The 19118-nt window shown below is 39.5% G+C and overlaps 1 protein-coding gene across 1 annotated transcript in view; it reads right to left on the reverse strand.

The window, feature by feature from the left end:
• The window catches only part of PAK1 (p21 (RAC1) activated kinase 1), an 86745-nt gene that overhangs the window by 3683 nt on the left and 63944 nt on the right, over window positions 1-19118 (reverse strand). The window contains 5 exon segments of the mRNA XM_045816161.2: window positions 848-985; window positions 3806-4002; window positions 6044-6143; window positions 12780-12897; window positions 16165-16277. Coding sequence (XP_045672117.1) covers window positions 848-985; window positions 3806-4002; window positions 6044-6143; window positions 12780-12897; window positions 16165-16277 — 666 coding nt within the window.

Genomic DNA, 19118 nt, shown 5'->3' on the forward strand with positions numbered 1-19118 from the left:
CGTCCTGAGCCAAGGGCAGATGCTTAACGACTGCACCCCCCAGGCGCCCCGCAAATCTCATATCTAACAGACCAGTCCTCTGTAAATCCATAACCCTGGTTACAAAGACATGCTAAATATGTTCTAGAAGGTAGCATTTCAATGAAGGTAAATAAGCAATTTCATTCAATTCAATAAATACTTCCTGAATACCTTTTCTAAGTCAGGTCCTAGGTATAAGAGGAGACCCAGATATTAAGGAGATATGAGTTATAATCTAGTGGGAAAGACGGGACTGTTCATAACTAACTTCAGTGCAGTCAGGTCTGCCTGCCTTGCTCAGTTGTTCTCGGACCTCATAATAAAGAAGTAACTGTGCGTGCCTATGGATTCATCACCACCATAAAGTTTAATGTGGTAATTATGCGGCAGCCTGCTAAAAGCAGTTTTTGCAACCATATGAAATAATTATGTAATTTCAGGATTAATTAAGCAGGTGGAAGTACAAAAAGCCTGGCAAACCCCCGACTCCAGGCTTCCCCACAACCTGGCAGAGTCTCACTCTAATTCAGGCAAAACAGAAGAAGTGCTGATGAAAGTTACAGGCAAAGTTCAACAGGAACTCAGAAAGTAGATTTTTAAGCTGAGCCTATGAACGTCCACAGAGTTTTAACAGCCTGAGGAAGAGCCTCAGGGAGTAACATGGACAAAGGCCCAGAGATGCAGGAGGTTAGGGAGCTAGGAATATAAACTGAGTGTGGGAAATTGTAGGTGAGAAGCCTAGTAGGGTCTCACAGGCAAAAATGAAGCAAAAAAGGCTTGATTTAGTGACCTTAAACTTGGAGCTTCCCTGCACAGGGACAGTTACCTGCAGCAGCTCTTTAGCTGAACCTCTCTTCTCCACATCCATCTCAAGACAGCGGTTCAGAAAGTCCCGGAAGAAAGCTGACAGCTTCTCTGGGTTCTGAAGCTCTGGGGTCCCATTGGTGGCAATGAGGTACAAAGCCTGGCAATACAAATGGAGAATCATCTTAGGCTTTAGCTGGAGTTCTCCCTTAGTGCCCAGACCTGCCCTCTAGAAATATGATCAGCTGCTTTATGCCTCTAGGACATAAAGAGGCAGCTTTGGTATACAGGAAAGAATATGACCTAAGGATCAGATTTAACATTTAAAGGCCATGTGATCACATGCAAGCCAGAGAACTCCCAAATTCCTCATCTGGAAAGTAGGGATGACAATCTCACATGTCCGTAAAAATAAAACAAGAGAGTATATTGTAAAGCACTTTATAACTTATGAAGTGTGTTCCAGACCCATGGGTTTATTATTATTCTTGGTTATAGATCTAAAGGGTTTATTATTCACTTAGTCTGATGATGAGTTAAACATCTATCTGCCCATTTGCTGGAGGAAATTACTCCTGATGCCTTCACCTTAGTCACCTAAGAACAGATTTCTTCTAGCAGGAGAGGAATATAAAAAGCAAGTGTTCTGTAAAGCCAACAGTCTGCTTCCTTGTTGCCTCCCAACATAACATAAACCTAACATAAACCATCTTGTGGGATAGGTTTAAAAAAAAAAAAAAAAGTCCTTTTCAAGCACTCAGCACTTTAATTCAAAAAGTATTTACACAAACACTATCTCATTTAATGACCACAATAACTAGGCAAGAATCATCATGCCCATTTCATAAAGTCCAGAAACATAAAGAGATATGCCTGGGATCAAGCTATTCATACAAGTTTGTGTCCTCTGATTCTAACCCAGTCTTATTTCCACCACACCCTACTGCTCATCTTCACGGCCACCGTAAGATGGGGGAAGACAAGTGGTATATGGCAAAGCTGGGACGTTCAGGCAGTTTGAGTTTGGTACACTGAAGCACTTTCCAATAATCAGAATCCAAGAGATAACCAGTTAAGATGAGATAACCACCCATCAACAACAACACACACATAATTCCTGCACTGGATGTGAGGTTGAGAAATGAGGAAATAAAAGCAATCAGAATAATTCTCTTATTTGCCCATGACCAAAATTACCATAACCTACTTGCATTTAAATTCATATACTCTGCTTTCCCTCTTTTATTACAATGGATAAATTGTCCATATTCTAATCTAATACTCTTTCCTTCAATACTTGATCCAGCCCCTCTCATCTACTTAAGGACATCACTCCTACCGATGTCACTCCTCTCTTGTACATGACCGCATTCCTCCTTTCCACGACATCATTCCTGTCAGCACGCAAACATGCTAAAATAATATCATAAAAACAAAAAACCCAAACCCTCCCTCAACTCTTCAGGTTCCTGCTCCATTTTTCTGTTCCCTTAAGAGCAAAACTTGTTAACAACGACTGCTTTCACATGGCGTCTCAACTTCTTCTCCCGTTCTGGTAGATTTACTCTAGTCAGGCTTACATTTCATTACCATCACTCCCCTGATACTGATTGTCAAGCTCATCACTACCCTCCACATTGGCAAATCTAATGTTTATTTCTCAGTCTTACACGATCTATCAGTGACATCTGACACCACGGTCCATCCTCCTTCTCCAAACACTTTGTTGTCTTGGCCTCCAGGACACACTTCTCCCAGTACTCCTCCTAATTGGGAAGGCCACTCTTTGGTCTACTTTGCTAGTTCCTCCAACCTGTAAGCATGAGAGTACCCCAGGGTTCAGTACTCAAACCTTACCCCTTAGGTGAGTGATCGCATCAATCATCTAGTTCTGACGCTTTAAATAAACCAACTATATACTATATATTTATAGCTCTGACCTCTCCTCTTGAACTCCAGACTCATGCCCAACTCTATTCAGTATCTCCACTTGGTTGTCTAATAAACATTTCAAATCACCACATTCAAAACCAACTCTATTATCCCATTTTACCTGCTCTTCAACCTTCTCAGTAAGTGGCAAATGAACTTTTTCAGCAATTAGGGCCCAAAATCTTATAGGCATTGTTGATTCCTCTTTCTCTGATATCCATTTCACCTTGTCAGCTGTATGTTCAAGGTATTTTCTGAGTCTAACCACTCTTCACTACCACTGCCACCAATATAGTCCAAACCACCACTCTCACCTAAACGATTATAACAGTATTTCAGTCTGTTTTCCATAAAAGCAGTCAAAATGGTTAATTTATAAAATAAATTAAGTCATACTACTCCTCAGCTCAAAATCCTCCAATGGCTTTCAATCCCTTACAGAATAAAAACCAAGTGCTCACAATGGTCACAAGGTCTTACCTGACTCGGCTCCCTGCTAGTTCTCTGACCTTGTCTACTCATTGCCACCCTGCTCACTCACTTAGGGACATTGGCCTCTTTGATTTTCTCTAGGATACAATGCGTGTGTTCTCAAATCAAGTCCTTTGTCTACTAGGTACATGGGAAACTCTTGCATCAGATTAATCTCATGGCTTGCTCCTTTCTTCAGATTTCTGCTCAAATAACTTAGAAGAGAGGACTTTCTTCTCTACTCTAAATAAAATAGCGCACTTCTCCTTTCTTCCCTGTTACTCTCTTCAGCTCCTTAGTCAGCTTCTTCTCACAGCACTTACCTTCTGTTTATTTTTTCATCACCATTAGAACAGTTTCTTTTACATTATAGGAACTCAAAAAATTGTTGAATAAATGATTGAGTGACTGCTAATATCTCTTTTCTTTGAGCATTTATACTTTAAACCCAACAGTGCCAAGTTTTATCCAGAAAAGACAGACCCAGGTTGAAAACTGTAGGGAACAGCCTGAGTCCCATTTCCAGGGACTAAAGACAATAGCCCGAACATCTTGAAATGGGACTAGTAACACTCACTCTCAGAGGATTTTCATTGAGGTATGGGGGCTCTCCTTCAATCATTTCAATGGCCATGATACCCAGGGACCAGATGTCAACCTTGGGTCCATAGGCCTTCCGTGTCACAACCTCTGGCGCCATCCAGTATGGAGTTCCCACCATGGTGCTCCGTTTGCTCTGCTCTGGGGTGATCTGGGCACAGAATCCAAAATCGGCTAGAAAAAGAAAAGAAAAGAAGGAATGCACTTATATTTAGGGTATTCCTTTTGTTAAGTATTGACTATGTGCCTATCCCTCCCTAGGAGTCTGGCTTTGCCTGGCTCCCAGCCGCTGCAATCCCTTCTCTCTCCAGAGCTGGAATCACACGACGGCCATCTTCAGGACTGGCTCTTAGCCTGCCCTCTATTTAACCTTGAAAAGAAGCAGGAGGAACAAAAGAAACATCATCTCTGGCCCCTTACCCTCAAACCAGAAGAACATAGGCATTAAAGTCCAAGCTGCCCATTTTGGCCTTGATTATTTGCCCCACTCCTGCTTTCTTCTTAAAAACCATTCCCATGCCTCAGAATCTGGCAGGCTATGTCCTTGCTTTATTTCCTGGGCATGAGTCCCTGACTTAAACCCTAATCACCTATGAGTAGGCACAGTCCTGCTTTTATCAGTTTCTCACCCTGTGCCCCCGGACAAAGATTGCTAACAATCTTCCCACAGCTGCCCATCTACCTGTAACACACCTGTTTGTCTGGACTACTGGTCCTTACGCTTTTGAACAAAATGTTCTGCTTATAGTTCATTCACATTAAATTGCAATTATACGTTTATTTAAGTTATGAGGCCTTTGATAGGAAGGACTATGTCTTCTTACTCATTTTTTTTAATCCGAGAGGGCCCAAGTATAATTGACGTTTGCTAAATGAATGAATCAAAGAAATTACACTAAACTGTATCTTCTAATTATGTATTTTATGACTCCAGCACTTGACTGAGAGCTACTTGAAGACTGGCAAAAGTATCCATGTGCCCATCATAGCACATAGAAGCATTCAGTAAATTTTTGTGGCTAAACATACAAATGAATGGAAAAAAAAGAAATGACACTCTGTATAGTGCTGAGTACTGTAAAGAGCCTGCATATCCCAGGAAATACAGACAGACTTCATTTTATTGCACTTCGCTTTATTGCTCACCATAGATATTACGATTTTTACAAATTGAAGGTTTGTGGCAACTCTGTGATGAGCAAGGCTATTGGTGCCATTTTTCCAACAGCATTTACGCACTTCGTGTCTCTGTGTTATATTTTGGTAATTCTCATAATATTTCTAATTTTTTCATTATTATTATTATATTTGTAATGGTGATCTGTGACCAGTGATCTTCAATGTTACTAATGTAATTGTGTTGGGACACCGTGAACTGTACCCACATAGGATGACGAACTTAAATATGTACATTCTGACTGCAGACGTGGTGAAAACAGCACGAGAACTAGAATCACAAGAGGAGCCTGAAGACGTGACTGAACTGCTGTAATCTCATGATAAAACCCTAACAGATGAGGAGTAGCTTCTCATGGATGAGCACAGAAAGTGGTTTCCTGAGATGGAATCTACTCCTGGTGAAGATGCTGTGAAGATGGCTGAAATGACCACAAAGGATTTAGAATATGACATAAACTTCATTGATAAAGCAGTGGCAGGGTTTGAGAGGACTGACTCCCATTTTGAAAGCAGTTCTCCTGTGGGTAAAATGCTATCAAACAGCATTGCGTAGTACAGAGAAATCATTTGTGGAATGGAAGACAGTCGATGCAGCAAACCTCATTAGTGTTTTATTTTAAGAAATTGCCACAGCCACCCCACTACCTGATGAATCAGCAGCCATCCACACGGAGGCAAGACCCTCCACCAGCACAAAGATGATGACTCACTGAGAGCTCAGATGATGGTGAGCATTTTTTAGCAATAGTTTTTAATTAAGGTATGTACATTTTTTTAGACATAATGCTATTACACACTTAATCGACTATAGTATAGTGTAAACATAACTTTTATATGCACTGGGGAAAATTTATTTGATTTGCTTTATTGCGATCTTTGTTTTGCTGCAAGTGGCCTGGGACTGAACCCGCAATATCGCCAAGGTGTCCCTGTAAGTAAAGACCCTCTGCTGAGTCTTGCAGCTCCTGTTATGTGATTATCCTCCCCCAGGAGACAGGGTCCCATCAGGAAGAGCAGTATCATCACTCCTACTCACTTAGCTTGACAGAGCCATCCATTCCCAACAGGATGTTGTCGCTCTTGATGTCTCTGTGAATGACCTGGTTCGAATGCAGAAACTCCAAAGCCTGCAGGCACTATTGAAGTGGATGGGCAAAGAGAGAGAGAAAGGGCTTATAATATGAAGACTTACAGAAAATCAACTAATCCAACCTCCTCATTTTGTGACAAAGAAAGCGAGGTCCCAGTGAGTGAACGAACTTGTTCTGAATCCGTGGCGGAGGCAGGTCTACGGCCTAGTCTCCTATCTCCTGGCTAAGCACTCTTCTTACTTGGTGCTGCTTTACGCCTTTCTTATAATATACCTTATTATAATACACCTTATTTACAGTAGTTTTCTACAGGGGTTCCTCCTATGTTTTTGGAGTTTTTCCCAAACATTAGATCCTTAACAAAGAACCTGAGGCCCAAGCACAACTACTGAGGAAAAAAGGAAATTATTTTATAAAGATAAAACTGGAGGAAAGTGACCAAAAAGAGTCATATCTGAGACATATGGAAGTGATATTAGAAACAGTGAAGTTAGGAGAAATATTTTTGATGAGATAATTTGTACTGTTTGGGGTATGTTCAATTTTATATACCTACAAACATTTGCAGACAAATGTTCAGTAGACAACTGAACATGTGAGTCTTAAGTTCTATACAGAGATCTAGACTTGAGAAAAGTATTTATGAGTCATTTTTGACCAGGTGATTTTCTTTAAGTTATAGGAATGGTTGGAACTGGCAAATGTTATAGAAGAGGAGAAAGAAAAGAACCTTGGAAAACATCTATAATTAGCAGGCAGAATGAGTAACAAACAGACTGAATGGAACAATGAAGATGCTTGGTTCTTCCACTACCTAACAATATCGTTCTAAATAAATCACTTACTCTCTCGAGGCTACTGTTTTCCCATCTGTAAAATGTGGGGATTAGAAAAGATAATCTCAGGTTTGCTACTAAATCTACTAGTTTAAGTCCATAACCCAAAGCTAAAATTTTAGAAGCTTCTACCAACTGAAAATCAACACAAAAGATGCAAACCAACTGGAAAATACATTTAAATGTTCTCGAATTAATACTTCATTTTTTAAGAACATTCCAATGGCTAAATTAAGAATGAACCAATATTCAGAAGCAGCTTTTCCCTGAAAAAGAGTTGCTTCCCTTAGGTGGAGAGACCCTGGCCTCTGGATGTCAAAAATTATGATAAAAAATGATTTCGAGAAATTAGAACCCTCATACATTGTTTGTGGGAATCAAAAATGTTAGTTTGTTTCTCAGATTCCATAGTCTCTCATGCTTTATTCCCCCTTCTGATTACCCCCCCCTTTCTTTATCCCTTTCTTCCCCTACCGATCTTCCTAGTTCTTATGTTCCATAGATGAGAGAAATCATATGATAATTGTCTTTCTCTGCTTGACTTATTTCACTTAGCATTATCTCCTCCAGTGCCGTCCATGTTGCAGCAAATGTTGAGAAATCGTTCTTTCTGATAGCTGAGTAATATTACATTGTATATATGGACCACAACTTCTTAATCCAGTCATCTGTTGAAGGGCATCTCAGTTCCTTCCACGATTTAGCTATTGTGGACAGAGCTGCTATGAACATTGGGGTGCATAAGGCCCTTCTCTTCACTACGTCTGTATCTTTGGGGTGAACACCCAGTAGTGCGATGGCTGGGTCATAGGGTAGCTCAATTTTTAACTTTTTAAGGGACCTCCACACTGTTTTCCAGAGCGGCTGTACCAACTTGCATTCCCACCAACAATGTAGGAGGGATCCCCTTTCTCCACATCCTCTCCAGCAATTGTTGTTTCTTGCCTTGTCAATTTTTGCTATTCTAACTGGCGTAAGGTGGTATCTTAGTGTGGTTTTGATTTGAATTTCCCTGATGGTTAATGATTTTGAACATTTTTTCATGTGTCTGTTAGCCATTTGTATGTCATCATTGGAAAAGTGTCTGTTCATATCTTCTGCCCATTTTTTGATTTGTTTATTTGTTTCTCGTGTATTGAGTTTGAGAAGTTCTTTGTAGATCTTGGATACCAGTCTTTTATCTGTAGCATCATTTGCAAATATATTCTCCCATTCCGTGGGCTGCCTCTTGGTTTTTTTGACTGTTTCCTTGGCTGTGCAGAAGCTTTTTATCTTGATGAAGTCCTACAAGTTCATTTTATCTTTTGTTTCTCTTGCCTTTGGGGAATGGGATAGGCTGGTGATGGGTAGTAAGGAGGGCACGTATTGCATGGTGCACTGGGTGTTATACACAACTAATGAATCATCGAACTTTACATCAGAAACCGGGGATGTACTGTACGGTGACTAACATAATATAATAAAAAAACATTTAAAAAAATGTTACAGCCACTTTGGAAAACAGTTTGGCCATTTCTCAAACAAGCACCGAGTTGCTATGTGACCAGAAGTTCCACTCCTGGGCATACACCCAAGAGAAATGAAAACAGATAATCAACTAAAAATTTGTACAAGTACATAGCATTGTTCCTAACAACCAAAAAGTAGAAATGACCCAAATGTCCATCGATGAATGATAAATACACACAATCTTATTTGTTAATAAAAAGAATGAAGTACTAACGTATACTATAACATGGATGAACTTTCAAAACATTATACTAAGGAAAAGAAGCCAGTCACAAATAAGCATACATTGTATGATTCCATTTATAGGAAATCTCCAGAACAAGTAGATCTTTAGAGACAGAAAATAGATTAGTGGTTGCAGAGGGTTGAGAAGGCCGAGAAGTGAGGTGGGTGGGGCAGTGCCTGCTAATGCGTAAGGAGTTTTTTTGGGGGGGGTGATGAAAATGTTCTAAAATTGATTATGCTGATGTTTGTACAACTCGATATACCAAAACCCATTGAATTATATACTTTAAATGTGTGAATTATATGGTATATGAAATATATCTCAATAAAACTATTTTTTTAAAGGGGGATGACCTCTCTTAGAACTTGTATATATAGCATGAATTCCCATTTTATTTTATTTTAAAGATTTTATTTATTTATTTGACAGAGACAGAGACAGCCAGCGAGAGAGGGAACACAAGCAGGGGGAGTGGGAGAGGAAGAAGCAGGCTCCTAGTGGAGGAGCCTGATGTGGGGCTCGATCCCATAACGCCGGGATCACGCCCTGAGCTGAAGGCAGACGCTTAACCGCTGTGCCACCCAGGCGCCCCATGAATTCCCATTTTAAAGATAAATAAGTTGGGGCAAACTGACTTCCCTAAGTACACATATGCATGTATCCTCAACCAGTGAAAGTCAGATCCTGGAGTGAGTGAAAAATATTTTAGATATTACTGTGGTTTATGGCTTTCCAAAGGGCCACAGTACATAAAGAGATAGGCAGTATATCTATGGTATTAATACTTCATGGGGGGGAATGTGATTAGGAAAAAACGTGTTAAAAGGCTCCTTAAGGGAGAGATAATTTTTAAAAAAAGTTGAGAAACACTGCATTAGCAGTACAGCAAAGGAAAGTAGCCATAGGTCCTAAGACTCCCGGACCTGTGTTAATTCCATTAACCTATATGGGTATGTTCTAGATTCCAGGATTTTTAATGCAAAGGTGATCATATTTTCTAGGATAAAACTGACTTCATATGATTTTATTTTTTCTAATATTGATTAAATATACAACTACATTATTTCATCTGAATGCCTCCAGATCTTACATCATCAAACCCCAATCATACTATTAAACTTAACCCCGCAATACTCTGAACCTAATCTTCTACTCTTTCCCTAACTCCCAAACTTTTCTATTATTGGGCTATTGGAAAGTTCCAGTCTCTTATCAGCAAAACACCCAATATCCTCAAGTTCTCTGAATATTCCATTCATCTTCTTCTTCTAATAAAAATATGGCTGAAGTGCCAGGTGGCTCAGTTGGTTGAGGATCTGACTCTGGATCTCAGCTCAAGTCTTGATCTCAGGATCCTGAGTTTAAGCCTCATGCTGGGCTCCTTGCTGGGTGTGGAGCCTACTTAAAAAAAAATATGGCTATCCACAGCAGTCAGATAACAAAAAGAAATAAAAGGCATCCAAATCAGCAAGGAAGAAGTCAAACTTTCACTATTTGCAGATGACATGATACTCTAAATAGAAAACCCAAAAGACCCCACCAAAAAATTGCTAGAACTGATACACAAATTCAGTAAAGTTGCAGGATACAAAATCAATGTACAGAAATCTGTTGCATTTCCATATACCAAAAATGAAGAAGCAGAGAAATTAAGGAATCCCATTTACAATTACACCAAAATCCCTACGATACCTAGGAATAAACTTAATCAAGAGGTGAAAACACCTATAGTCTGAAAACTATAATACACTGATGAAAGAAAATGAAGATGACACAAAGAAATGGAAAGATATTCCACGCTCATGGATTGGTATCACAAATACTGTTAAAATGTCTGTACTACCCAAAGCAATCTATGCATTCAGTGCAATCCCTATCAAAACAATGATAGCATTTTTCACAGAGCTAGAACAAACAACCCTAAAATTTGTATGGAACCACAAAAGACTCTGAATAGCCAAAGTAACCTTGAAAAAGAAAAGCAAAGGTCAAGGCATCACAATTCCAGATTTCAAGTTATATTACAGACTTGTAGTAATCAAAACAGTATGTACTGGCACAAAAAACAGACACATAGATCCTGGAACAGAAGAGAAAATCCAGAAACAAACCCACAATTATATGGTCAATTAATCTTCAATAAAGCAGGAAAGAATATCCAATGGAAAAAAGACAGTCTCTTCAAAAAATGGTGTTGGGAAAACTGGACAACATGCAGATGAATGAAACTGGACCACTTTCTTACACCATACATAATAAATTCAAAATTGATTAACGTGAGACATGAAACCATAAAAATCCTAGAGGAAAACACAGGCAATGACCTCTTTGACATTAGCCACAGCAACTTCTTACTAGATATGTCTCCTGAGGCAAGGAAAACAAAAGCAAAAATAAACTACTGGGACTTCATCAAAATCAGAAGCTCTGCCCAGCGAAGGAAATAATCAACAAACTAAAAGAGAACCTAAGAAATGGGAGAAGCTATTTACAAATGACATATTTGATAATATCCAAAATATATAAAGAGCTTATAAAACTCATCACCCAAAAAACAATCCAATTAAAACATGGGCAGAAGACATGCATAGACATTTTTCCCAAGAAGACATACAGATGGCCAATAGACACGTGAAAAGATGCTCAACACCACTGATCATAAAGGAAATACAAATCAAAACTACAGTCACCTCACCCCTTTCAGAATGGCTAAAATCAACAACACAAGAAACAACAGGTATTGACAAGGATGTAGAGAAAGGGAAATCCTCTTGCACTGTTGGTGAGAACGCAAACTGGTCTGGTTACTCTGGAGAACACAATGGAGATTCCTCAAAAAGTTAAAAATAGAACTACCCTACGATCTAACAATTGCACTACTTGATATTTACCCGAAGAATTCAAAAATACTAATTCAAAGGGATACATGCACCCTGATGTTTCTAGCAGCATTATGTACAATAGCCAAAGTACGCAAAGAGCACCAACTGATGAATGGATAAAGAAAAGGTGGTAGGTGTGTATATATATACACACACACAATGGAATATTACTCAGCTATACAAAAGAATGAAACTTTGCCATTTGCAACTACGTGGATTGAGCTAGAGAGTATTATGCTAAGCGAAATAAATCAGAGAAAGACAAATGCCATACGATTTCACTCATATGTGGAATTTAAGAAACAAAACAAACAAGAAAAGGAAAAAAAAGAGAGAAGCAAACCATGAAATAGATTCTTACCTATAGAGAATGAACTGATGGTTACCAGAGGGGAGGTGGGCTGCAGAATGGGTTAAACAGGGGATGCGGACTAAGAAGTGCATTGGCTGTGATGAGCACCGGCTGATGAATGGAAATACTGAATCACTATACTGAACACCTGAAACTAACATTACACTGCATGCTAACTGAATGGAATTTAATTTAAAACTTTTAAAAAATGTGGCTATCACCTGAGGACATTGCTTCTCACAGAGGCTTTGTAAAGAGGTTTTTTCCCTGTTACCAGCATATTACAGACCTTAGATATTCAATAGCAATGAGGAGAAAAGAGAATACCTACTCTCATTTCATTTTCTATTTCATTTGCCTGAAAGTATTTTACCCTAGATTTTTGCATGGCTTGCTTTTTTGTATATTCAGATCTTTATTCAAATCTATGGCAAAAGCACCCCTGACTACTCTAAAATAGTACCTTCTCTGTCACTGCTTTCTTACTCTGTTTTATTTCCTTCAGAGCACATGAAGAAAATAGGAAAGTAAAATAAAATTATGATTAAAATATATATCCACATAAAAGAGAAAAAGATTACAAAGTATTTACACCAGTCAACTTTAAGATTGAAGTTGAGAGACTTTACATATATATATAATATCTGATTTTTCTACAATGGGTATATACTTTTATAATCAGAATAAAGTTATCTTTAAAGAAAAGATCACAGTGATAGAAATTTCAAAACAGATAAACAGAAGACTTATGGGGAGAGGTCAGCTAATTTCTCCCACCTCCAGTGCCCAGGCTGAGATCCCATCAGGTGCAGAACTTTGAGGGACATTGACATGAAGGCCACTTCCTGCTCAAGGCTGGTTGGCCACTGGCCTTACCTCACGGCAGACAGCTGCAATCTGGCCTTCATCCATGCAAGTTTCTGTCACCACATCTGTCAAAGAACCTCCAGCCAAGTATTCCATGACAACCCACAGCTCATCTCCCACGAGGTAACTGTAGGAGCACAGATAAAGGGTAAGAAGGAACAGAGTACGTTGAGCCATAGCACTGGGTTTCAAAGGCTAAGCATATACAGAGTAAACGTGCATGTCCAACAGCTCTGAAAAAGTCTAGGGTTCTTTATTCTGGGGAGAAGAAGAATCTGGGGAACAGAACCACTAACTTGATTATCTCTTAAGGATTCTCCTGGAGAAAACAAAGCAGACGGTTCTGTGAAGCCCCAAATGGCAGAACTAAGACCACTAGGTTGAAGATATAATAAAATTATATTTCATCACAACACAAAGTAATGCTTCTCAAAATTAGGCATGATTCCCACACCTCTAGAAGCATCAAGACAAAGAGCACCCAAACATTTGACAAAGATGAGATTTGGAATCCATGTTTCCAACATTAGGGAAAGTCACTAAACATCCTCAAGAGTTCTACTAAATCTGAGCTCCATGAGAGCAAGTACTGGGTCTTGTCCAAGACTCTATCCCCAGGGTCCAACACAATCGATGCCAATATTTACTGAGTAAATCAATGAGCAAAATAAAGATAATTGATTGTAAATATTAAATGAAATAATGGCTGCAAAAGCCATTTAAAAGCTATAAAGTATTATACACACAGTCATGCCGGCAATGATCTCCATTTTGAGTGTCTCTGATTCTAGGAATGAAATGAATTCAAGCTGCAGAGCCAAAGCCTCTTCTAGTAAGCCAAGGGCTGCCATTTAGTACTGTCTCCCTACAGAGATTATGGAGACATGAGTTAGAACCAATAGTGTCACTCAGGGACTGGATCACTTAGCCCTATTGTGTGATAAATTAAAAAATCACTTTGGTCAGTTTCTTTAGCTGCAGAGTAAGACAAATGAAAAGAAGAATCGCCCAGAGCCCTACAGACTCTTCTGCTAGCTTCAGAAAAAGAAGCTAGAATGGACTGGCTTGAGCTGTGTGGTATGGGATCTAATTGTCATCCTGATATTGGGACAACTGCTGGGCAGATGGAGAGACTGTTTAAAAAAAAAAAAAAAAAAAAAGGCCTCCAGCAAAGGGTAAGAATTGAATCCTAGTCTCTTGATTCTGAACCTAGTACTCTTTCCATAGATTCTATATTCTTTGTAATTAAAGTCTTACAGTTTTTTTTTTAATTTCCAGGAAGAATATATATGACAGAGTAGGGTATTCTTCAACAATCTCTTTTGAGAGAGATTATAAGGACTTGGACCAAAAGATAATTTAGGACTGGGTAAAAAGCCCTCCACTGGCATGAGCCTATGTCTTCCCTGACAAAGAATGCACATTATATCCTCTTACCCAGCACGTCAAGGAGACATCTGTCAGCTTGGACCGATTGGGGGAAGAAATATGAGGGTCCAAGAGACTATCTCTGGACGCTGACAAGGCAGAGCGTCTTTACCAACGTGTCACAGCCAAAGCTAAGACAGTGCATGACCAGATTCAGGTTGTCCCAAAAACTCTGTGGCTCTACACTGTGCCAAGGTACCTTGAAAAATCATATCTCAAGGTAAAGCCTCAGAGCATCACATATTTGGAGAAGAACAAATATGGATGGAGTTCTCTTCTGGGACAACTCACGAAAACAAAAGACTCTTAACTGCAGTACCTTCACTTAATGCTCAGGGTAAGGGTACCCAGTTCTGTCCCCCCACAGGAACTCCTAGGTATTTCTTTTCCCCACACCAGACTAGGAGTTGTTTGAGGGTAGGACTGAGACTTACTTACTCCTGGTTTCACAGTACAAGCCTCTGGAAACACCAGCAAAGGCTCAATGGATAAGCAAGTTTATAAATCTTCTAATCTTACTCCCAGAACACAAATTCCTTCAACAACATGGTCACGCATTTTATTGTTCAGATACCTCCAGTGATAAGAGACTCGCTTTTTTTATGAGACTCATTTTTTCTTTAATGCCCATACCCTTATTGGGCAGCTTTAATTTTTCCTTATTCTGAGCCAAAATCTGGTACCCTTATAACCTTCAGTAGTTTGTCTGAGCTATATTCTCTAAATAATAAGTTCTTCAAAGAGATGGGAAGGTGAATAATAACTTCCAGAGGATTTTTCAGAGCCAGCTGTGATCCCCATCTTGGAGAGACAATCGTCCCCCAGAAAGGAAGTATTCACTATACTTATCAACATTATGTGTCGAGAAAGTCAAAGTCCAACTCCTTTCCTCTTTAAAGAAACTGAAGCTTACCCATGTTTTAGATGCAAAACAAGAAATCTGACAGAATCTGGCAGAAATGAAATAAAGCTGGCAATGCAACATAGATAATAAAGGAATTAAGAGTCTAAGACTTAGTCCAATGTCACCTCCACTGGTGATGTCTCTGAAACAGGCAAGAAGCTCACTTTCTTTTTTCATATATAGGAGAAAAGAACATGGTATGATGGAAAGGGCACAGGTGTTGGTGCCAGGAATATTCAAATCCAAAACCCTCATCTGCTACTTACTGGCTTACTGGTCTTGGGCAAGTTATTAACTTCTATGAACCTCAGTTTCTTCATCAGTAAAACACAGATAATAGACCCTACCTCACAATGAGATACTGTTCATGAAAGTGGTGCAAAGTAAAGCATAACACAAATGTGAGCTGCAACCACTATTATTATGCTGAAGAACAGAATGCTCATGAGCTGGAATGGATGGAAACAATCAAAATGGGATTTAATCATGGCTACTAAAAAGTTCTACATTACCAGTTTAAGGCAACAAAAGAGAAAAAGGATCAGAGATTTTAAGTGACTACAAACTTACTAGGGGTCAATAATGAAACAGGCTCCCTAAAAATAAAGCAGTGAATGAAATCATTAGGTTGTGTAGGGTTTAGAACAAAAGAGAAGTCTTACTCTTTCCGTACTGGTCAAATCTCAAATGAAACTACTGACCGTCAAAGTTTAAGAGATAAGACAAACTAGAAGTTATGCAGGAAAGATCTGGGATGTAAAATGACTTAAAGACCTACATGTCTGACTCTGGCAGATGGGCTAAAGGGCCTCTCCCAGGCAGAACAAACAGTTCTAGGATCAGCTGTTAGAAGCTACAGGGTGGTAGCGTTCACCTAAGCCAGAAGGACTGTGCAGCAATCAGAAGTGTCCAGCAGGATACAGGATTGGAGGCAGAGAGCCAAGCATCATAGAAGATTCTCGAGTGGAGGCAGTTCAGAGAGCGGCTGGTGCCTCCTCCTCTAGCTCCACCATCCATCAGTTCCAGAGGCTGATCTCTGTGACAGGACCTATCACTCCATACCTGTCCAAGTAGTTCACAATATTTGGGTTCTTGTTTTCCCTCATGACCAGGATCTCATTAATAATCAGCTCTTTCTTCGGCTGCTGCTGCAGGTTCATCTGCTTAATGGCCACCTGAAATCAGAGTACATTCAATGTGCAACCAGTCACTCAACATTTACTGAGCAAAAACTTAGTACCAGACCTTAAACACCAAGGAGACAGAGATGACAGAGATTCTGCCCTTGCAGAATGCGCATAACCAGTATACTCAATATGAGATTCCCAGACCAGCAGCAACAACATCATTTAGCAACCTGCTGGAAATTAAAATAAAAAATTTTAGGTCCCATCCAGGCATACTGGATCAGAAACTATTTTAATAAACGCTTCAGGTGATTCTGATATGAGCCAAAGTTTGAGGATAAAACTTTCTACTAATAAAATATTTATATGAAAAAATACTTTAAAAAAATCACAATATAAAAGAGATATGCTGGGGGGGCATCTGGGTGGCTTAGTCTGTTAAGTGTCTGACTTTGGATTTCAGCTCAGGTCATGATCTCAGGGTTGTGAGATCAAGCCCTGCATCAGGCTCAGCACTGAGTGTGGAGCCTGCTTAAGATTCTCTCCCTCTCTCGCTCTCTCTCTCTCTCTCTCTCTGCCCCTCTGCTCCCCTGCTAGTGTTCTCTCTCTCTCTCACACACACACAAAAAGAAAGGAAGGAAGGAAGGAAGGAAGGACGGAAGGAAGAAAGGAAGGAAGGAAGGAAAAAAAAAAAGTATGCTATAACAAAAGTCCATACAAAGAGCTATAGAAACACAAAACAGAGCAAGAACTCTTTCAATCTGGCAATGGTAGAGAGGCTTCATAAAGGGGGAGAGGACTTTTTGAGCTTGCTGTGGAAAGATAAGTCAGAATTGACCACATTGAGAGAGAAGAGAAAAGGGGGATGAGATCCCTAATATTTATGTATCAAAAAGAGCTTTATAGGCTTTTTGTCGATAGAAATAAATTAATTTCCAAAGCACTTCTGCATCCATTTCTTCTATGTGTCAAGTACTAGGTAAGGTATTCTCAGGTTTATTTTATTTAATCCTCAGAGACACCCTATAAGTTAAGTATTACTATTGATTCCTTTTGACAGATAAGGAAATCACGATTCAGAGAGGATATGTGACTTGCATACACAGCTATTCAGTCGCAAAGTCATGATTAGAACCTTCGAAAGTGATGCCAATGTATTCTGTACACATGGCTAGGTTAATCTTCGCCACAGTACACATTTGATAACACCCTCCCCTGCTCAAAATCATAAATGGCTTCTGTTTGCCTAGAGACGCTCCCCAGCCCAACATTCAAAGCTCTCACGACTTCCTTCCCACTGTATTCCTTCACATACTCTGTGATCTGATCTTCTCTCCACTCGGAGTACCTTGCATCCTTTTCGCCGGTTCAAAAGCTATTTATACTTTGTGTCAGGCCCAAAGAAACCTCATTCTCTAAACCATATAGGCCTTTTCTCTTCTTTGGAGCATCATAAGATCATATTCATACCTCTCTTAGGGAACTTACCACATACTACCTTCATGACGTTAGTTAGAGTGTATATCTCTAGAAGCTTGAGAGCTCATATGAAAACTCAGAATCCCTGGTGCCAAGCACAGGACCTGACATACAGTGGTTGCTCAAAATGTTTGTGGAAATGAAGAAAGAGAGTATTCAGTGGGTTGATAAGTACTTTGTTTTTAAATCATAAATAGTATCAGCAATAGGTTACTCTATTCCATAGGAGAACTTATATTATTTGCTAAATGTTTATTCCCTAGAGATATTTTCTTTTTCCTGCTTAACAGACAAGAACATGAACACCTAACAGAACAAGTAAATCAGCCTTTCCAGATATAGCAAGAAGTGTAAAAAAAAAAAAAAATGAATAATCCACATTTTTATGGGGGAAAAAAAAACACCCCTGGCTCTTATTTAAGTATAGGCAGTCTTCTGCAGAGATCCAGTTCATCAGTAAGAACAACAATGATTCTTTTAAACACTCTGACTACTACCATCCCTTACCCCCAGTGAGAAAAATTTGCTTTGGAGTGGGGTCTCCTATCAGGTTAGGTTTCTGGTCTGGCTGCAGCTTTCTATAACGTTTGATTATCAGCTTTTTCTAATGTTTGAAGAATAACACATTGATCTAAAGATATATTACATTAAGTATAGCGAGCCCTTATAACATATAGTAAGATCTGGAGGCAAAGGAGTGCCTCTGGAGTTCGTCTGGCCATCCTAGAGGATGGGAAAGGGCTTATGAACCTCAAAGAGGTCACTGCTGGAAGCAGCAAGAGAGATGACTGGCAGGCAGAGGATAACACAGAGGTGGTGGCAGGATACCAGGAGTCCTTTTCAATAGCTATTCACTAACTATGGGCTAGGCTAAATGTCCTTCACCCAATCAGTCGCTTTTAGGCCAGCAGACAGCATTCCTATAACAGAAAAAGAACTGGGCTTGAGCGCTGAGGACCTAAGCTCTGGGGCTATCATTTACTGACCTTGACCAATCACAAGCTCTCTGTGCCTTGGTCTCTCCATCAATACACCAAGGGTAATAATCCCAACCCTGCTTCCCCTCTTTGCAGGATTGTTTAGAGGACTAAATAGGAGATAGTGGTCAACATGTTACTCAAATATAAGTAAACATTTTAAGTAATAAAGGAAGACAACAATGAAAATGTAAATTGTAGTAATAACTGCATTTGAGGAACATCTGGTACTGAGCAGCGAGAATGACAACATCAACAGGAACAACAAAAACCAACCACCTTCCCACCAATACTGTTTATTCAATGCTCACTGTGTGCCAGGTGCTACGTTAAGTGCTCTAGTTACATTATTTCAGTAAAAGCTAACAACAACTCTCCAAGTAAAAATCCTTATCTGTATTTTCAGCTAAGGAAATTGAAACTAAGACTTACA

The sequence above is a fragment of the Ursus americanus genome, chromosome 16 (genome assembly GCF_024610735.1).
Source record: "Ursus americanus isolate L20-20 chromosome 16, mUrsAme1.1.p, whole genome shotgun sequence".
Lineage (NCBI taxonomy): Eukaryota > Metazoa > Chordata > Mammalia > Carnivora > Ursidae > Ursus > Ursus americanus.